This window comes from Notolepis coatsorum (assembly GCF_963971535.1).
Source record: "Notolepis coatsorum genome assembly, chromosome: 4".
NCBI lineage: Eukaryota > Metazoa > Chordata > Actinopteri > Aulopiformes > Paralepididae > Notolepis > Notolepis coatsorum.
Genome location: NC_140168.1, coordinates 120,512,104 through 120,535,260, shown reverse-complemented (window position 1 = coordinate 120,535,260; position 23,157 = coordinate 120,512,104). Strand labels below are relative to the sequence as shown.

General features: G+C 43.0%; 1 protein-coding gene across 2 annotated transcripts in view; it reads left to right on the top strand.

Annotated features, from left to right (window-relative positions):
• phka1a (phosphorylase kinase, alpha 1a (muscle)) overlaps window positions 1-23,157 on the top strand; it is a 157,548-nt gene that overhangs the window by 108,924 nt on the left and 25,467 nt on the right. For both annotated transcript variants that reach the window (XM_084313407.1, XM_084313406.1), the window contains 5 exons: window positions 4,612-4,765; window positions 5,310-5,468; window positions 8,249-8,378; window positions 13,239-13,340; window positions 20,403-20,518. In XM_084313407.1, coding sequence (XP_084169533.1) covers window positions 4,612-4,765; window positions 5,310-5,468; window positions 8,249-8,378; window positions 13,239-13,340; window positions 20,403-20,518 — 661 coding nt within the window. The remainder of the gene's footprint in view (window positions 1-4,611; window positions 4,766-5,309; window positions 5,469-8,248; window positions 8,379-13,238; window positions 13,341-20,402; window positions 20,519-23,157) is intronic.

Sequence of the window (23,157 nt, the reverse complement as noted above, 5' to 3'; positions counted from 1 at the left end):
TGTGTTCTGAGCCCCCTGCTGTACTCACTCTACACACACGACTGTGTGGCCAAGTTCAGCTCCAACTCCATAGTGAAGTTCGCAGATGACACGGTGGTGGTGGGGCTGATCTCGGACAACGACGAGAAGGCCTACCGGGAGGAGGTTGAGGTACTTGAACGCTGGTGCCAGGACAACAGCCTGCTCCTGAACATTGGCAAAACCAAGGAACTGATCGTGGATTATAGGAGAGGACAGCAGGAGACACACACACCACTGATGATAAACGGGGCTACCGTGGACAGGGTGAGCAGCTTCAAGTACCTGGGGGTCCACATCTCAGAGGACCTGACATGGTCAACACACATAGACACAGTAGTAAAGAAGGCGAAACAGCGTCTCTACCACCTGAGACAGTTAAGGAAGTTCAGAGTATCGGGGAAGATACTCCAGTCCTTCTACTCAGGAGCTGTAGAGAGCATCCTGACCGGAAACATCACTGCCTGGTATGGAAACAGCACGGCACAGGACAAGAAGGCCCTACAGAAAGTGGTGCGCTCAGCCGAGCGTACCACGGGTATTGCACTACCCCCCCTGCAGGTTCTATACAACAAGAGGTGCAAATCCAGAGCCTGCAGGATAATGAAAGACCCTCACCACCCCAATAACAGCCTGTTTCAGCTGCTGAGGTCAGGCAGACGCCTGCGAACCCCAGCTACTAGGACAGAGCGGCTTAGGCTCAGCTTCTTCCCCCAGGCCATCAGAGCCATGAACAATGAACATTGAGTGCTCAGAACATTGAACTGTCCACACACAAGCACACATGAACACACACACGACACGCACACTGTGCACGCTCACACACGAGCAGCCACTTAACACTTTAACATGAGCGGGCACACACTCATGTCGCACACACGCACACTTATGGCCAAAGGAAAGGTCACTTTAAATTAGAATAACAGGAACAGTGTATTGCACTACCAAAGCTAACTAGCATGTCACACATGCTCTGTAAATAACTATGTACAGATACCGAGATGTCACTCCATGTTACCTGCTACCTGTTACTGCACAATGTTGTTTTCTTCTTTTGATTCTATTATATGTACCACTGTATTGCACATCGTTGCGGGCAAGAAGACCACCCGCATTTCATTGTATACCTGTATGCCGTGACAATTAAAACTCTTGACTTGACTTGACTTGACTTGACTCTCGCAATTTTGAAGTCCTTGGGGACGTGTCCCTGTTTTATGGAGAGGTTTATTATGTGTGTGATGACTGGGGTGATGGCGGCTGCTGAGTCTCTGAGGAATTTGGAGGGGATGTTGTCATGGCCAGTGGCCTTGTTGGGTTGGAGGGCGCTCAGTTTTTTTGAGTACCTCATCTGTTGTTACCATTTCCAGTTTGAAGTCGTCTTTGTGGACCCCTAGGTTCTTGTAGTGGGACGGTTCAGTCGGTGTTTGTGACGCACCACTCTCCTGAAGCTCCACATCCTAGAGAGGGAAACCCTTCCAGTCTGTGTTTCCTGGCTTCTCTTTGAGTCTCCAGGCTGCAGCTCTAGGAAAATCAATGGACTATTAATAGATGGATCACTCCTAGCTTTGTCTGTGGTCCATGCAGCTGTGTTCCTGTGAACAAAGCCTTCTGATATACATGTCTCTCTCTGACAAGGCAGGGGGTTTTGAATTTTAAGCAGCGGTTTAAAAAAAGGAAAAAAATGGCTAGTTGAAACTAGCTTAGCATTGCAGATCAGGTCACTGGACGTCACCGGTGAATTGGGGAAATAATCTAATTGTGATTTTTCTGACAGATATTGCGATTGCTAAATGAGGGCCCTGGACTGGCTCTGCTGCCAGTCAGGCTTGAATGCCTGATTCAGATACAATTTATTTAACACAAATGGTTCCAAAGATATTAATGCTTCACACCACCAACAAAGTAGCCTACTGAGTCCGTTGTCTCGGAATGGAAATGAGCTGTAATATCTGCGTGTCTCCCTTTAGTTTAGTTTATTTGACAATTATTAAAATACATCACATGTTACAACAAGTCATGCATCCTAAAATTATCAAGGATAGCACAAAAAAGTCACAGACTTATTTCCATTGTGGTCCTTGGTCTCAGCAGCACAAGGTATTTACATAAACATGTATTACACATATTACCATCAGCCTACAGTATATTGCTAAAAATAGAATTAAAAAGTAAAATACAACATTATTAATCAAATATACAAATACAATATACAAAATTTACAGACACACTAAAACTACACTACATTAAAAACTAGAACCTTCCTTAGTTACTCTGGGACATTTTCTAGGAGCCATTTCCTAACGTTCACCTTGAAACTATACAGGTTCACGATCTGTTTGGTGGTCAAAGGCAACTCATTCCACTCCTGTGCTCCTTTGTGAGCCAATGAGCACTGTCCCATCTTTGTTCTACACCTTGGAGGATGCAGGTTTGCTATGCTAGATCTCGTTCTGTGGCTGTGTGATTCACTAACGCTAGGAAAATAGTTACAAAAATATTTGGGGGCCCTGTTATTTATTATTTTGTGTACCATGTTGAGCCTAAGCTGGGCTACTCTGGCCTCAACTGGTAGCCAGTTGAGCTCCTGAAAATGTCTCCTCCCAACATGATCACGAGGTCCTAGGCCCATCACAACCCTGATCAGCTTATTCTGTGACACCTGTAGTTTCTTCTTTAATGAAGCTGACAGTCCCTCAAACCAGGCTACACTAGCATAATCAAAATGACACTGCACCAGGCTGTTGGCCAGTAGTCTAAGGCTTTCCCTGTCGAGAAGATTGGCCTTTCTAGCCAAAAACCTGGTGCGGGCATTTACCTTACCCAGCACCTGTAAGGCCATTCCCCCCCCCCCCCCAGACTGTCATCCAGCATACAGCCCAGGTACTTCACTGCCGTTCTTGCTGCTATAACCTCAGACCCTAATTCTACCTTGAGTTCAGGAGCCTTTTTTAATCTGGGTTTAGATCCGAACAAAATAGACTCTGTTTTGCCTAAGTGAAGTGAGAGCCTATTGTCAGACAGCCAATTCCTAACCTTAGAGAGTTCCTCTCCTAGCATTCTTTGGAGTGTACTCCGATCCTTATGGGAGATGAGCAAAGCTGAATCATCTGCAAATAAGAATAAATTACAAGAACATGCTTCTCATATCATTTATGTACAATAAAAATAATATAAAAATAGGGAAACAATGTCCAGGCACGCACTCCAGGTTTTTCCAAATTTATTGGCAGCCTGTAATCATGACGTTTCGGTATGAACACACCTTCTTCAGAATGGCTTGCATTGATGCAAGCCATTCTGAAGAAGGTGTGTTCACACCGAAACGTCATGATTACAGGCTGCCAATAAATTTGGAAAAACCTGGAGTGCGTGCCTGGACATTGTTTCCCTATTTTTATGTATGATATCAGAGGTTACAGCACCCAGTGTCAAGTATAGTGAGGTGAGCGCGTTCTACAACTTTTTTCACTTGTACAATAAAAATAGCAATGGTCCTAAAACACTTCCTAGCGGCACCCCACAAACTATTGGTTTGGCATTCGACAAAAAACCATTGACCTCTACCCTCTGGTCCCTGTCTGTCAGATATGAGGCAATCCATTTTACAGCTGGAGTATTTAACCACACCCCTCCGAGCCTCTGAGGCAAATTGGAAAACATACTGTCGGACAATATAACAATAATGAACACATTTACAAGTCGTATTACATTTATCAAATAAGGAAACAGATAAGAGATATTTTTTTTACCTATTTCTGAATGGCGCAACGTTTATGGCGATTCTGAAGAATCCTCCCGTGTGAGAGATGGCGGCCTAGACCGTGCCGGCTCACAAATGTTTGTGTGAGCTCTTACACCCAAATGAGGTGTTAATTCTGGTTCAAACCTTCTAGCAATGCTAGAATATAGACCTCATTTGGGTGTAAGAGCCTCGCATAAACACCTTTTTTATCACAGATTCAGAGCCCTGTTCATTATTTTACAGAGTGGCGGCGGCCAGACTTGACATCACCGACACGTCGCATTATTATTGATGGAGTTGAAGTAGAGTCTGACTCCTCTGCTTCCCCAGGGGGGTGGAGTTGAAGTAGAGTCTGACTCCTCTGCTTCCCCAGGGGGGTGGAGTTGAAGTAGAGTCTGACTCCTCTGCTTCCCCAGGGGGTGGAGTTGAAGTAGAGTCTGACTCCTCTGCCTTCCCCAGGGGGGTGGAGTTGAAGTAGAGTCTGACTCCTCTGCCTTCCCCAGGGGGGTGGAGTTGAAGTAGAGTCTGACTCCTCTGCTTCCCCAGGGGGGTGGAGTTGAAGTAGAGTCTGACTCCTCTGCTTCCCCAGGGGGGTGGAGTTGAAGTAGAGTCTGACTCCTCTGCTTCCCCAGGGGGGTGGAGTTGAAGTAGAGTCTGACTCCTCTGCCTTCCCCAGGGGGGTGGAGTTGAAGTAGAGTCTGACTCCTCTGCTTCCCCAGGGGGGTGGAGTTGAAGTAGAGTCTGACTCCTCTGCTTCCCCAGGGGGTGTAGTTGAAGTAGAGTCTGACTCCTCTGCTTCCCCAGGGGGGTGGAGTTGAAGTAGAGTCTGACTCCTCTGCCTTCCGCAGGGGGATGGAGTGGGACACGCGGCTGCATGGTAAAGGCTCCACCGTGCGCTCCCTGCTGACGGAGCTCTACCAGCAGGCTGGGGAGCTGAAGCACTGGGGCCTGATCAGGATGATCTCTGGGATGTTGAGGAAGAAGGTGGAGGAGCTGGACGGGGTGAGTAGAATGTACACACACACACACACACACACACACACACACACACACACACACACGCACGCATATTACACACACAGATACAGATACACACACGCACACACAAACATACACATTTTCATCCAATCATGTAAACATGACCTGTTGTGTCGGCTGATGCGTGTTCTTAGGCTGGTTCTAATTGGTTACTGTTATGATGCTGACATACTCCTAGACTTCTTTTTTTGAAACTTTATTTTATTTTGTGTCATAGTGAACATCACGTTGCATTGATCATACAGTATATACTTGATTCACATAGTCAATAAGCTCTTCCAGCTTATTTGTATCAATCAATTTGTATTCAAAATATTTAGCATAAACAAAAATAAGCTTTAAACAGAACTTCTAGACTTCTAATTGGATCTCTTTTTTGTGCCATATATAACTGTTTGTTATTGATCTGTGGCTTACACTGAGGGCATCGTGTCCGTCTGTTGTGTCCTGGTGTGATTGGCTCCCGTGTCTTTCGGACCTCTTCTCATTTGTTCTTACGTGTTCCCAGGCGTGCTCTGATTTGCTGGCCCACCAGAAGCACCTGACAGTGGGTCTGCCTCCTGAGCCCAGAGAGAAGACCATCACAGCTCCTGTTCCTCCCGAACAGCTGGCTAAACTCATAGAGGAGGCTAGTGAGAACAACATGGCTTTGGCTATACTCACGCAGGTTGGTCATGAGCTTAGACCCACGCGCACACATATATATATATATACACGCACACACACACACACACTTAGGACATCTATGGATTAAAAAAAATTCTTCTCTGCCACGCTGTCTGGCTACCCATTACAGCAGAGATAGACACACTGTCTGGCTACCTATTATAGTAGAGATAGACACACTGTCTGGCTACCTATTACAGCAGAGATAGACACACTGTCTGGCTACCTATTATAGTAGAGATAGACACACTGTCTGGCTACCTATTACAGCAGAGATAGACACACTGTCTGGCTACCCAATACAGCAGAGATAGACACACTGTCTGGCTACCTATTATAGTAGAGATAGACACACTGTCTGGTTACTAGGGATGGGGGAGAATATCGATACAGTATTGAGTATAGTATCGCGATACTTTGCGTGGCGATACTGTATCGATACAAGGACGCCAAGTATCGATATTTTATTATGCAACTTTTAAAAATTATTTATTTTCTTCTTCTTATTTTTTTGTATAAGGAAGTTGCATTGTTAATTTCAATACCTGTAATAGTACAGTAGTCCACACACACACACGTGTGCATTCAGTTAAGTTGGAATATGACTGTAATACAAACAGTTCAGTTTGTCAGGTACATGCAACACAGATTACAGTGTTGACATCTGTCTGCTTGAGAAAATCCCATTTTCTGCAATAAAAATGATTGAAGTGAGATGAACAGACTAAAAACTTTATTTTATTAGATAAAACATGTTGACAAAGTTTTACTTTGCAGTTGAAAAAAGGTAATAAATCGCAATATATCGCAATATTAATATCGCAATACTCAGCATATCGCAATATATTTTGAATCGCAATACTATCGTATCGTGACTTAAGTATCGTGATAATATCGTATCGTGGGGCCTCTGGTGATTCCCACCCCTACTGGCTACCCATTACATCAGAGAGACATGCTGTCTGGCTACCTATTACATCAGAGAGACATGCTGTCTGGCTACCTATTACATCAGAGAGACATGCTGTCTGGCTACTGTGGGATATTTGTGGATATCCTGATGAAGAATGTCTCAGTCAACCGAGGCTTGGATAATAACAAGGGTTTATTAACCAAACAGATAGATTACATAGAGAGAATGGCTGAGGGGCTCTCCCCAGGTGATCAGCTGAAGTGACCCAGGTAAAAGACCCTGGTTGTGGTCGGGAGGAGCCCTTTATAGTTCAACAAGGGGGGTGTGTGGTCCCATTTGATAGGTCAGATGGGGGGGAGGGGGTACAGGTTTGGGGACACAGGGGAGGGGGGTGATTCCACAGAGAGGGGGGGGGGCACAGGTAAGGGGAACATATTTACATGAGGACATATTATACCACACTACCTATTACATCAGAGAGACATGCTGTCTGGCTACCTATTACATCAGAGAGACATGCTGTCTGGCTACCTATTACATCAGAGAGACATGCTGTCTGGCTACCTATTACATCAGAGAGACATGCTGTCTGGCTACCTATTACATCAGAGAGACATGCTGTCTGGCTACCCATTACATCAGAGAGACATGCTGTCTGGCTACCCATTACATCAGAGAGACATGCTGTCTGGCTACCTATTACATCAGAGAGACATGCTGTCTGGCTACCTATTACATCAGAGAGACATGCGGTCTGGCTACCTATTACATCAGAGAGACATGCTGTCTGGCTACCTATTACATCAGAGAGACATGCTGTCTGGCTACCTATTACATCAGAGAGACATGCTGTCTGGCTACCTATTACATCAGAGAGACATGCTGTCTGGCTACCTATTACATCAGAGAGACATGCTGTCTGGCTACCTATTACATCAGAGAGACATGCTGTCTGGCTACCTATTACATCAGAGAGACATGCTGTCTGGCTACCTATTACATCAGAGAGACATGCTGTCTGGCTACCCATTACATCAGAGAGACATGCTGTCTGGCTACCTATTACAGCAGAGAGACATGCTGTCTGGCTACCTATTACATCAGAGAGACATGCTGTCTGGCTACCTATTACATCAGAGAGACATGCTGTCTGGCTACCTATTACATCAGAGAGACATGCTGTCTGGCTACCTATTACATCAGAGAGACATGCTGTCTGGCTACCTATTACATCAGAGAGACATGCTGTCTGGCTACCTATTACATCAGAGAGACATGCTGTCTGGCTACCTATTACAGCAGAGATAGACACGCTGTCTGGCTACCTATTACAGCAGAGATAGACACGCTGTCTGGCTACCTATTACAGCAGAGAGACATGCTGTCTGGCTACCTATTACAGCAGAGAGACATGCTGTCTGGCTACCTATTACATCAGAGAGACATGCTGTCTGGCTACCTATTACATCAGAGATAGACACGCTGTCTGGCTACCTATTACAGCAGAGATAGACACGCTGTCTGGCTACCTATTACAGCAGAGATAGACACGCTGCCTGGCTACCTATTACATCAGAGATAGACACGCTGTCTGGCTACCTATTACAGCAGAGATGGAACAAAATCTTGCAAGCTGTTTGGCCCTTTTCCTTGGCAGGACTAACATCAGTTTACAGTTTGTGAACATGCCTGAGGCTGCCAGATATCAAAATCATCAGCCTACAATAATAACCAAGGCCTCTGATTTGTGAGGCCAAGGACCGGGACAGCTTTTCCAGGAAGCCTTGCTCCATATAAAGGTCAAGTGAGCAACGTAATGTGAAGGAAAAGCATGGTGACTCCCCCTTTTCTCTCCTCCCTCCCGTCAGGAGATCATGGTGTTCCTGGCCATGAGCATGAGGACGCAGCCCAGCCTCTTCAGCGAGATGTTCAGGCTCCGCATCGGCCTCATCATCCAGGTCATGGCCACTGAGCTGGCTCAGTCACTCAACTGCTCAGGTGATGAAGGGGTTAAAGGGAGATGTGGGGGGGGCAGATGAGAGATGAACTGTAGTGTGCTGCTTAACACTTTGGATGCCAGCAACGCGTTTTGTCGTTAGTTCATGCCGACCGTTGAGTGCCCGCCAACGCTATATAGCGTTTGTTTGTCGTATTTTTTTTTATTGGCGATTTGAATTCATATTTCATCAATCGAGCCTCAGGTTAGTGCTGCAGACTCTCTCTGAGCTCAATTGGGAAGATACAGCCCCCTATCGTCTCTCCCTGTGTAACTGCACCCCATTACTTTAGACCAGGGGTAGGCAACCCTAGGCACGCGTGCCTGCATAGGCACGCAGGGGCATTTTCATAGGCACAGGGGGCAGCATTAAAAAATAATAATAAATAAATATATTATAATTTTATTAATTTTTTTGCTTTGAAATATTATAGTGAAATATTTTGCACTGTTGTCGCATTTATCTTGTTGAAATCCTCCCACAGGTTCTTTTTACTACCACATATTTAATTGAGACCCTTTATTTGTTTATTATTTCAATTTAGCTGGAAATACATTGATACATCATTCAGTAACATTTGCAGAGCCTTATAACAAAAACATTATTACGGTCACCATTGTGACCAGTGGGATTAATCAACAAATTGTATTATTTATTTTTCTATTTCATTGAACATTGCACATGTTAAAAGCAATTTATTTTACTCAAAATGTGAGTATTACCAAGTCAACTTGTGTTCTTAAAACAATGACAATAAACATAGTTTTATTAGGTTGAAATAATGTGGTTGTGTACTTATTTTTCTGTTAACTTATTGTGGATTGAAAACTGAAAACATTAATGCACAGTAACTGAACTCAATATTTTTAAGTTCTGGTAACTTATTATTGTTTTTTTTTTACAGTGTAGTCTTGCGATCAATCAAAACTTTTACACGATATACCTCACATTCACCCTCCATTCACATCCTGGTGTTCTCCTGGTGTTCTCCATTAGGCCTGTAGGTGGAGCTATGACCGCACACGTACAGTACAGTACAGTACACACACCGATGGTGTGTGATGTGTCCAAAAATGAATGGGCAAATGTGAGTGAAATGGTCACACTGTATGCAGCTGTTTGTCTGCATTGCATCCCCCCCCCCCCCCCCCCCCCCAACTCAGATTTAGGGTTGATACAACCATCATAATAATATTGTTAACACTTTAACCGCCGAAAACGCCGGAACTCGTCATTCCCCGCCATGCTCATTCCGCCGAGGACGCCTTAACTCGTCTTTGATGTCAATATTTCAAAAATCTGTCATCGAAATCATATTTCCTTTCCGGGGCCCTGAGACACAAGTGTGATCTCCTCTCAACTCTCTAGCGGTTCAAGAGCGCCATCTGGTGGCCGATCGGCAGATCGCCAACCGGATATTAACCTTTGAACCAGTAGTACTCATGCAAATGTGGTCCGGCCACTCTCTATAGCTCCCGCGACTCCATCTTGAAACACTGGATAATAGATCGCTCGCCCTAACTCAATAAACAACGTTATTTGGACGTATATACTATTATACAACCTGGAAATGGATCGGGCATTTCTACATCCCATAATCGAAAACGGTCTACTCCACGCTGATCGTCCAACGGCGCGAGGAACATACGGTAAGATTCAGCGTTATATTCTAACGTGTTCAATATAAACTGCTATGATGAACATATGACCCACTCTGGATGAATCATCTAACGTTGCTGTCACATAGTAATGTCTAATGACAATATAAAATATAAGCTGAAGCGGGCTGTATGTGAAAACCAGCCCCTCCAGTAGTGCTATAAGCACGGTCCCAGGCAGGTAAAGAAAATAAACACAAGGCGTTGTTCCAAATAGTAAATGATATTTATTATAGCGGGGATTTAAACCCACTGTTCCCAAAGGGGAAATAATATTTATTATCGTGGGGATTGAAACCCACAGCACAAACACAAAGGGCAAAGGGTAGTTGGAGAACAAACAGGCCATATATAAATACGACCAAACAAACACTAAGCAAAATATAAGGTAAACACTGGGAACCACCCAGCCATAGAGCACTACAGTATATATTTAGCACCAGAGCAATACAGATAGATAGATATATATATATGTAGATACTTACTTCCAAACAGGAAGGCATATGGCTCTAAGGCCCACAACAACAATATATATATCCTGCTACTGGTAAGTCCACACACAGTGGCAAACAAGGCACAAAGTGTCTACAGAGGCCACCACATATATATATAGAGAGATGCAGTACATAGATACATATATAAACAGTGGCTTGGCCACAGAGGCCACAATATATACATATATATATACTCACCTTGGAAGCTACATCACACAGTCACATTTAACCAGTTCCACACAACAGTGGAAACACAGGGCAGCATAACTACCATTCCACATAACAGTGGCAATTCAAGGGCAACCTCTCAACACGATGGGCACCCGCAAATGACAGAGAGAGACGCCTCGATGTGTGTCACCTCCCACTCTTTTAACCACCCATCTCCACTGCCTGCTTGAAGATGCACCAATCAGGTGCAACCAATCCAATCAGGGAGATGAGTGGCATCTGTGGAAACAGAAACAGGCGATTAGGAGATGACACAACACCACACATAGAAAACAACACAAATAATATATTACCCTGATGTTACATGGTGTTAAAATATATGGCAATAATGATAATGAACAACCCACGTACGTGACAGTTGCCCACGGAATTATAAACGATCCCCCACCCATCCGGTCATCATCAGATCATACGTAGATCATTCTAGAAGTACGTCCAGTTGAAATTTTTCATCTCGCGCCGATCGCTACCAAACTGTATTTCATCATCAATATAATGCATTTAGGGCTATAAATCACGTTCTGAAGAAAGCTGCAGAAAACGATAAAAACATACTTATACTTTAGACCATATTTTAGTATGAATATGTGAATGAAAAAGTTTAACGTTGCTACACAATGAACAATACATATAGGACATTGAATGGGCCATAATAATGGCAATGTAGCAATAGAATTTAAAAAGTTATAGCCCTGCAAAGAAGGGGAACTTCTCCATAGACAAATAGAGCTGGCGAGGGGTGGTAAATTATGAATTTAACCCATGGCGATCAAAGTGTTAATAATAACAATAACAATAATGATGTAAAAATGATCATTAAAAATACCTGATTATGAGAAAAAAAATTTACGATGCATGGAATATTGTTGAGGCACACTAGTTACAACTATATTTCAAACAGGCACTCCATGTCAAAAAGGTTGCTGACCCCTGCTTTAGACTGATGAAGGGGGGGGGGGGGGGCCAGTTTCCTCATTTTACTTTTCCGTCGAGCCAACTGAAGAATCCATTGTGATCGCCGGCCCGGAAAACGTGTGGATTATGTACCGTACTTTTCGCACTATAAGCCGCACCTGACTATAAGCCGCAGCAGCTAAATTGAATGATGTGTACATATATAAGCCGCACTGGACTATAAGCCGCATGTGTTTTAATGTTTAATTACCATATGTAAGGAGTGGAGCCTGCGGCTTAATTTGACTCAACACGGGAAACCTCACCCGACACGGAAAGGATTGACAGATTGATTGCTCTTTCTCGATTCTGTGGGTGGTGGTGCATGGCCGTTCTTATATTGAGCTTTAAGTTCCCACCTCTACAGAGAATGACTACCAATGGGACACAATACTGTCGGACAAATAACAAGAATTAACTCATTTACAAGTTGTATTAAGTTTAGCAAATAAGAGATAAATAACATTTCAATGCAGTAAAAAAAGCAATATTTCGATTTTCGGGTTTTGTCCACATAAGCCGCACCGTTATATAAGCCGCAGGGTCGAAAAATGGGGGAAAAAGCTGCGGCTTATAGTCCGAAAAGTACGGTATATACAGTACCCAACGCTGAATCAATAAACGTGATCGATATTTGGAATGGCGATCAGGAATTGGAATAATCTTTTTGGATAACATCTGATCTGAGGTAAGGAATTTATTTTACCAGTCTTAGGATAATCAGAGCTATTTTAATAATTTAATAATTATAATATTATAAGACAGAGATTATGCGTTCACAACGCTATCATTGAAGTGGGTGGTGGCATTTAACGGGGGTAAGGCGCATCGCATGGCTGGTAATTAGGGATGCCCCGATCACGTTTTTTGCCACCGATCACCGATCGTCTATGAGCCATATCGGCCGATACCGATACAGATCGTTTTTGGTTTTACAAAAAAAAAATTGTAAATATATAATTTTATTTTTTTTATAAAATATATATATTATATAATCATACTTGTAGTTGTATTATCTGCGAGACATTGCCACCACGCAACAAGTCAAAATGCTCGCTATCTGCAAACAGCTCCACTGTCTGTGTGTACTCGAGTAGCCTCCAGCTACAGCCAGGATTCTCAGGCGCTGCAGCTGGACCCTATTTGTATACTCTGCTTTGGTCAAATCACATTCAGCATGCCCTCATGCGATGCAAGCCAGGTGCTCGAATATGCATTGAATCAATGTTATAAGACATTGATATCAGGAGCTATCTGTAGCTACTGCTAGCCGGCTAGATAACGTTAAGACAACTGGTAATCAAAGTGTTAACCATGCTTGAATGTTGTGATCCTAAATGCAGGCTTCCCACATTTATTTTCCCATTAAATTCCAGAACTTTTCCCCATAACTTAATACCAAAATGTATTCTTTATTTATTCTTTATTTCTGTGGCGTGATGATTGAACTTGTACTTAAACTGCTATGGCACCAAAACAGGACTTTTCTGTGATTTTTTTCCATGTGTGTGTCTCCCCCTGTAGGCGAGGAGGCTACAGACAGTCTAATGAGCCTCAGTCCATCTGAGCTGAAGAACCTCCTCCATCACATCCTCAGTGGGAAGGAATTTGGAGTGCAGCTCAGCGGTCAGTCACGACCAATCACATTCTGTGTTTCTAGTCTCTACACATCCCAGTCAATCACACTCTGTGTCTCTAGTCTCTACACATCCCAGTCAATCACACTCTGTGTCTCTGTCTACACATCCCAGTCAATCACATTCTGTGTTTCTAGTCTCTACACATCCCAGTCAATCACATTCTGTGTTTCTAGTCTCTACACATCCCAGTCAATCACACTCTGTGTCTCTGTCTACACATCCCAGTCAATCACACTCTGTGTCTCTGTCTACACATCCCAGTCAATCACACTCTGTGTCTCTGTCTACACATCCCAGTCAATCACACTCTGTGTCTCTGTCTACACATCCCAGTCAATAACACTCTGTGTCTCTGTCTACACATCCCAGTCAATCACACTCTGTGTCTCTGTCTACACATCCCAGTCAATCACACTCTGTGTCTCTGTCTACACATCCCAGTCAATCACACTCTGTGTCTCTGTCTACACATCCCAGTCAATCACACTCTGTGTCTCTGTCTACACATCCCAGTCAATCACACTCTGTGTCTCTGTCTACACATCCCAGTCAATCACACTCTGTGTCTCTGTCTACACATCCCAGTCAATCACACTCTGTGTCTCTGTCTACACATCCCAGTCAATCACACTCTGTGTTTCTAGTCTCTACACATCCCAGTCAATCACACTCTGTGTCTCTGTCTACACATCCCAGTCAATCACACTCTGTGTCTCTGTCTACACATCCCAGTCAATAACACTCTGTGTCTCTGTCTACACATCCCAGTCAATAACACTCTGTGTCTCTGTCTACACATCCCAGTCAATCACACTCTGTGTCTCTGTCTACACATCCCAGTCAATAACACTCTGTGTCTCTGTCTACACATCCCAGTCAATCACACTCTGTGTCTCTGTCTACACATCCCAGTCAATCACACTCTGTGTCTCTGTCTACACATCCCAGTCAATCACACTCTGTGTCTCTGTCTACACATCCCAGTCAATCACACTCTGTGTCTCTGTCTACACATCCCAGTCAATCACACTCTGTGTCTCTGTCTACACATCCCAGTCAATCACACTCTGTGTCTCTGTCTACACATCCCAGTCAATAACACTCTGTGTCTCTGTCTACACATCCCAGTCAATCACACTCTGTGTCTCTGTCTACACATCCCAGTCAATCACACTCTGTGTCTCTGTCTACACATCCCAGTCAATCACACTCTGTGTCTCTGTCTACACATCCCAGTCAATCACACTCTGTGTCTCTGTCTACACATCCCAGTCAATAACACTCTGTGTCTCTGTCTACACATCCCAGTCAATAACACTCTGTCTCTGTCTACACATCCCAGTCAATCACACTCTGTGTCTCTGTCTACACATCCCAGTCAATAACACTCTGTGTCTCTGTCTACACATCCCAGTCAATCACACTCTGTGTCTCTGTCTACACATCCCAGTCAATCACACTCTGTGTCTCTGTCTACACATCCCAGTCAATCACACTCTGTGTCTCTGTCTACACATCCCAGTCAATCACACTCTGTGTCTCTGTCTACACATCCCAGTCAATCACACTCTGTGTCTCTGTCTACACATCCCAGTCAATCACACTCTGTGTCTCTGTCTACACATCCCAGTCAATCACACTCTGTGTCTCTGTCTACACATCCCAGTCAATCACACTCTGTGTCTCTGTCTACACATCCCAGTCAATAACACTCTGTGTCTCTGTCTACACATCCCAGTCAATCACACTCTGTGTCTCTGTCTACACATCCCAGTCAATCACACTCTGTGTCTCTGTCTACACATCCCAGTCAATCACACTCTGTGTCTCTGTCTACACATCCCAGTCAATCACACTCTGTGTCTCTGTCTACACATCCCAGTCAATAACACTCTGTGTCTCGCGCACCACAACCAATCACACTCTGCGTCTCATGCATCCCAACCAATTACATTCTGTGTCTCATCACTAGAAGTCAATCGATTAATCTGCAACAATTGGACGTTTTACAAACTATGGGTAACGGCCAATATGTTACCGTTTAATTAGCCGTCTTTTTTTAAGCTAGCATATACTGGTATCATATGAAACTAGAGATAATGAGGAATCCAAAGGTACCAGCCATGGCTCACTGCCAAAAGGTTTTACAAAGATTTGACTCCAAAGTTAAGCAATTTATAGATAGCTTACATTTTATGGGAGGAAAATGCCATGGCCACAAGACTCCTCTTCACAACCAGGTTAATTTATGCTAGGGAATAAAAGAAAATATTCTTTGTTTCCTGTTGGTTGTCAGTTAAGGCCATGGGTAGGTAGGGAATACATTGTATTTTATTTTTTATTTTATTCTTTCCCACGGCGACTATGGATAGGGAATTTCTTTATTTAATAAAAATATTCACAACAACATCATGGATGCATGTACTCTGCCAGCATGTTTAACACTTTCTGTGCCAGCCATTGTACCCATCAAAGTACCCTCTCTGCCAGCGCTATAAGTCTATGGAGATGTTTACCTTCTTTGCAGGGCTATAACTTTTTAAATTGTATTGCTATATTGACATTACTATGGTATTGAGCCGTCGTTGCCGTCACCTATAGCATAGGTGTCAAACTCACGGCCCGCGGGCCAAATCCGGCCCGCCACGTCATTTGATGTGGCCCCCCAAGAGCTCAGGTAAATTTTTTTTTTTTTTTTTTTACATTAATATTGGGTTAAAAAATAGCAGTGTTAAAATAATTGTGGGTTAATGCGTTAATAAAGCTTTAACTTTGACAGCCTTAGTTATTACACATTCTTACACATACATGTATGTTGAACATCTGAGGTAACAAAGGAAAAAAGCCAAAAGCACTTACTCCTCAGACCAGGGTTTCCGTTAGAAAAAATTGTTGCCGGTCTCCGTGACCTGCAAGATTTCAATCTACCGGACAAATGAGATTAATTCCGGTCATAGTTTATTGAGCTTTAAAACAATTGATATAGGCTATATAAAGAATGTCATCCTCAAGGCATGTAGATTTATAATATTATTACTTAAAACGAGGCTACTTTTGCGTATAGTCATTAATATATTCCAAATAAAATAAGTCCCTCGATACTCCGTGCTGCTGCTGACTTGAAATAAAATAGACCGCGTATGTGGGCAGTCGGTCCGACACTAAACAGCAGTCTGTTATAATCACATTTTTATGAGCTAACGAATTCCGTTATATTGGACATTTGTATTAATTATATCAAGCGAAGAACTGAGAAATTTTGCAGAGAGAGGCGGCAACATTATCGTGGGTTTGCGTGATTTATATCTCCACCTCCCAACGACTTGGTGCTGGTCATAATGTCCGGTGAAAACAACTCCCTCCAAGCACAACTTGACCACCCGAACCGTACCAAAACAGGCCAAAATTAAATAGCCCATGCGACGAACGATTCATTACATTCGTTTCATCGTTGCTCCACCAAGCAGCCGGTCCAACAATGAAAGCTGTTATCAGCGCGAGCCGGCCGCAGTTAGTTTGCAAGAAGCATCCAGCTGCAGACCCGCAGAGCAGCTTTCCAGGTCTGGGGACCGCACTGTGCCAGCAAAGCTGGTGGGTTCTGTGGGTCTGCAGCTGCATGCCTTCCGCAAATCCAGCAGCAAGCTCTCGCTGAGCGAAGCAACGACAACAAACTCAATGATTGTTTCGTTCATCGCATAGGCCACCCAACTCCAGCCCATCCAAATACAATTCAAATAATCAAACTGTGCCCAGAGGGAACTATTTTCACCGGACACTATGACCGGAGAGATTAAATATGTCGGACTTCAACAGATTTTGCCAGTCAAATACCGGTAATTACCGGCTAACGGAAACGCTGCCTCAGACATTCTTTGACAATTTTACAGCCCAAAATACAAAAAAGATCCAGGCGGAATAGGTAACAAAGGGTTGAAGAAATATTGTCTGAACTGTCAGATGCAAACTGACTGTGTGACATAACCGAGCATCTCGCTCAATTGAATAAGAAGCTGTAGGGACGCAAACAAGTCCCACCCAAAACTTGACCAATATAGTTGTGAACTGAGACAACCCTTATTTTGTTATTTTTGAGTACAGTTACAGTTGTGTGTTCATGCAGACACATAATAGCAATTTCATTACGAATTGAAAATGGAGGACCCTGATGTAAACAAGTCGAAAGTCTTTCTCTGGTCTGCATCCCCTTAACAATTGTGTGTATTGAGCTGTACTGTACTGTACCCATTCTGCAATCTGTTAATTAAAGTTAATTAAACTATCTTCCATTAGTTGGATGTATGGCCTCTGCAAGGTTGTGTGCAGCCATTTGTTTTTGTAACATCTGCTACATCTGTCCCACGTGTTCTTTGCAGCTCACAGTTGTTAGTTCTGCCCCTCTTGACTGTGACAAAAAGGTTTTGAACAAACTTAATGTCATAGCTTGTATTTGATGATATTCTTCTTTGTTATTTACTTGAATGGTTTGATCATTGATTGGTGGAGTAATATGGGGTTCTGATAAACTAAAATTATTTGTTAAAATAACATAAGCTAACATATATTTTTACATTTATGCAAATGAATATGCAATATGTATAACTTGAATAAGTAATAAATACAGAAACACCATGTTTAACAATATGTAAATGTGTAGCTACATTTATTTTACATTACATTAACATTTATACGGTCTTTGGCCCTTTGAGGACAACCATAATGCTGATGTGGCCCTCTGTGAAAATGAGTTTGACACCCCTGACCTATAATAGGGTCCAGCTGCAGCACCGCGGGTGTATATATGAATTATGAATGCCATGGCTAAAAAATGAAATATTGATCTAAAAAACGCTGGACAGCGATATTGGCAGAATTCGCATGGCGGCCAATAACGCTGGACAGCGTTTTTGGCGGAGAAAGTGTTAATATCCATAATACTAAAGGTTTGACTAAGATTTTTATGAAACTTTTATCGAAATATATATATATTTTTTTACTTTTTAACTAATTTTTTTTTTATTTGCTCGCACCTAAATCGGCAGGGTCGGTCGGCAACCGGAAACAAACCATTTTCTCTTTTAGGCCTAGTCACATGCAGACCTGGCAGTGTCGAATTTTGGGGGGGGGGGGGGGGGTTATGTTGGCCAATTAATCCGCTATCTCGGCCCTATTCCCCGTACCTGGTTCAACTAAGTCGATCAAAAGTACCATTATCCAGATTCAATTAACCCGATGTTTGAATCCAGGCTTTCCCTGTTCCTCGAACGCTGATTCAGTCTCGTTAATTCGAACCAGACTTGATACTTGATAATTGCGCGCGGCCGCCTCACCTGAAAAGACAGCAGGTGTCGATCGCAGAAATCCTGATTTTATAACGGCATTGATTGATTGATTGATTGAAAACTTTATTAACAGATTGCAGAATGGGTACAATACAGTACGGTTCAATAGCCTCGCCGACAAGTTAAATGCATAATCTATAGGCTAATTTTAAGTCCCTCATTACCCCAATCAATCAGATTATTTCTTTAAATGTGCCTGCTGGCAATAGGCTTAATGGAATGAATAATCGAATGAGATCTTGCTAGCGAAAATAATTAAACTATTTCAGAATAAGTAGACAAAAACAAGCCCAAAGAGTATCTAATTGATACGAATTAATAGATACTTATGAGGATATCTGTACTGTATGTACTTAGGTATCAAGTATCATACTATATAAATACATGGTTCCCAAAGTTTTCAAGGCGCGACCCCCGAAATAACGTGTCGGAGAGGCTTGGAGGGAGGCTATACAGTTTCACTATTAATCAGGTTTTAATCTGTTTTGGACATCATCCATACATGCATTGAATTGATTAACCTTTGGTTTATACCAGTGACACCAGTCATGTTAATCACCTTCTTGTTCATCATCAGATAACACGAACAGATAAATGCATTTTCTCAAATTCATCAAAACATCAAAGGCTTGCAATTGCTCATTTTCTCAAGTCACGTTCACGTCATCAAATCAAACAGCGCATCTCCTCAAACATTTTAATCCCAGTTACAATATCACAATAACGTGTGAGTGACAATTCAACAATCCACATATTCCGATCCGTCGTAATTCATATCCACAATCCACACATGAAGACGCTTCAATTTATGCTTGAATGAAACGCAATCCGGGCGCAAATACATCCACAGCCGAGAATATGAAACTAATCGGAGCCAAACACCCGTTTCATTCATTAAAAACATCCCCGCGGGATTCACATTTGCAATGCGCCGTTATTAAAATAACCACATAGTGTGTATATCGCACCTCGCGAGCGCCGTATATATGACACGCATTATTTAGGACAAGGTACATTTATTATCAGCATTTTAGGTATATTATTTTACATTTCAAAAGCCCCCTCTAGAAGAACGAAGCACAAAAACATAATTCAGAATGGTATATGGGATCTAGACTGTGAGAATTATTTCAGGAAGGGAGCTGCATTTCTTTGCGAGGGTGTGGCCATGCAGGTTATCCAGCTAACTGAACTAAACCCTGCCCTCGACCAGGTTCAAACTTTTTTATATGTTGCCATAGTGATTTAGAAAATCGCACGTCGGGGAACCGAAAGGTCTAGCTTAAGTCAAGTTATCCTGAAAATTATCCGGCTAACTCAGTTAGCCAGGTACGAGGAACAGGGCCCTGCCCTTTCCTGCTCCAAACTATCATTATTTTATCTGCCTTTAAAGGAACACGCCAACTTTTTGAAAAACTAAAATAACTACGTTGTTGACTCTACGGCCAGATCTAAAAAAAAATAAAAAAAATCTGTCTTAGTCTAGTCTTGTTAGATACTATTGACTTGCATCTACCAAACGATGTTGTTATTTGGGCTGTTAAATCGTTACGGCATTATGGGTGAAGGTCCTGAGTGAAGGTAAACGTGGTGAAATGAAGATACTGGAAAACATTCGGCATGGAAAGGGTTGTACCATCCAACCTATTGACAGATCAATGAGAATGGGTGTGAATGGAGTATTTTAACACGCGCTTTCCTCACCTCAGTGAGAGAGACGGATGCCGGGGTCAGTCCTGCCATCTCTATTCACCATCTGGGAAACGTGGGCGCCACCAAGAGTGAGAGAGCGGGCATCAGCAAGCTGAAGAGCGACATGAAGCTGGTAGGAGGTGTGTGTGTGTGACAGTGAAAGAGACAGCTTTGGTTTGTGTGTGTGTCTGTGACAGTGAAAGAGAGAGACAGCTTTGGTGTGTGTGTGTGTGTCTGTGACAGTGAAAGAGAGAGAGACAGCTTTGGTGTGTGTTTGTGTGTGTGTGTGTCTGTGACAGTGAAAGAGAGAGACAGCTTTGGTGTGTGTTTGTGTGTGTGTGTGTGTGACAGTGAAAGAGAGAGAGAGAGAGACAGCTTTGGTGTGTGTGTGTCTGTGACAGTGAAAGAGAGAGACAGCTTTGGTGTGTGTGTGTCTGTGACAGTGAAAGAGAGAGACAGCTTTGGTGTGTGTTTGTGTGACAGTGAAAGAGAGAGAGAGAGAGACAGCTTTGGTGTGTTTGTGTGTGTGACAGTGAAAGAGAGACAGCTTTGGTGTGTGTGTGTCTGTGACAGTGAAAGAGAGAGACAGCTTTGGTGTGTGTTTGTGTGACAGTGAAAGAGAGAGAGAGAGAGAGACAGCTTTGGTGTGTTTGTGTGTGTGACAGTGAAAGAGAGACAGCTTTGGTGGGTGTGAGTGAGAGAGTGCAAGAAAGTGTGTGTGTGTGTGTGTGTGTGTGTGTAGGTGTGTTTGTGTGATTACAAGCTAATGTCAGTGCGCTAAGGGGACATAGACACCCATACACAAGTGTTAATTAGCCCACGGTGAGGTCGGTGTGAGAGAGGAGGACTGTGAGCTATGTTTCACATCCATCCATCAGCTGTCTGTCTTTAGCTGTGTTTTTTATGTTGCAGCTGGAGCACAGGTTGTCTTTGGATCCGAGTAAGGTGATGATGGTGATGATGATGATAATGAGAACGATGATAATGAGGACGATGGCGATAACGATGATAATGAGGACGATGATAATGAGGACGATGGCGATAATGAGGACAGTGATGATAATTATGATGATAATGAGGACAATGATAATGATGACTGATTATTATGGTGATGAAGAGGATGATGATGAGAAGGAGGAATATTAAATATCCCGTTTGATATAGGGGTTAATTTATTTTGCTAATTATAAAAGTGATTGTTGAGAAGGAAATCCACAGGATTGATGGTTTGATGATGATTTTGATCATAATTATTAATGGGAACGTGAATCGGTTGTACTTTGGCAATCATTTTACCTTGCATGTGAATTCAGCGTGTGGTCAAGTCGTGTACGTCGTGGATTGGTGGCTAATTGTGGTTCAAAACTATTTGGTGACAAATGTGGAGTGTACCGTCATTGGAATTAAATGGCCACTTTGCCGATTTTAAAACCTTAATCCTATCGTTCTGTTATGAGGAGGACAATGTGACAATCGGACATAAACCTTACCATCTTACCATGAGAAACTCGGAGCAGACCTCTTAAGTGAACCGCAGACACTATCTCTTCAAGTATTTCTTCAACTTCTTGGGGGTTGGACCTGCAGTACTGCTCCAGTTCCTCCAGGGGACAAGCTCTCAAGAGACGGAACACGTTGGTAAGTGTCTGATTATCACATTATCCTCACAACAGAATGAAAGATATCGGGTTCAAATTGGGCAAAATGCATCTTTAATGCTGTTGTGGAGGAGGTTATTTTAGTCCTTGTGTGTTTTCTTAACTTTTTATTATTGCAGTTGGGACACAGGCTGTACTTGTCGGACTCCAGTAAGGCGGCGATGGTAATGTTATTAGATTGACTGTCGTCTAGCTTGATGACTATGATGATGCTTGGCTTGGTATTAGGCGTTAATTCGTCCTGTTGATGGAGGGAATTCTGGGATTGTTTGGTGATTTGAATGTCATGGAAGGGAACACAAATCCACAGGTTTGTTTGGTGTTAATTCACCTTGCCAAATAAACACGACCCAGCCGGTGCGGACTCGAGAGACAGAATGGAAGGGAGCCGGATTGGTGGCTGATTGGGGCTGATTGGGGGCTAGGAATGTAATGTAATCCTATACTCTGTAATGAAACGACAATGGTTGTAATTCTCAATACCAGTGACTGTAGAGAGAAATGCTAGTGTTTGCAAATGACTGTGGTTTTTCTATTGCAGCTTAAACACAGACTCTCTTTACCCGACAACTGCAAGGTGATGATGACTATGATGATGATGAAGATGTTGTTGTTGAATGAATAGGTTTGGCATTAGCTGGCATTCACCTAGAATTGAACACCTCTGTCTCTTTGGTGTTAATTACCTTCAATCCAAACATCACCTGGCTCTCTATCGTTATGTGTAAATGTTCTGGATGGGTGCTTCATGGTGTAATATTCAATTACACATGGTGGACATGTTGGGTCGGTGAGAGGTGATCATACACCAGCGGGGGGTGATTGTTTAATATTCAGTGCTTTGCAATGGGTTTCATGCATGTGGAGAGGACTGCTATACAGTCCTCGTGAGATGGGACTGGTTCTTCCCTCAGAACTGGATCACTGGTCACCACTGATGACAGCGATGATGACATTCAGTGAATAGTTAACAGGGGGATAATAATAATAACTTTATTTGTATAGCACTTTTATTACAGAGGTTGCAGTTCAAAGTGCCAACAGTAAAAAATACAGGCATAAGCATAGCAAGGTATGGTAAATCACAGTGTTTCACATTAGGATCTAACATCCT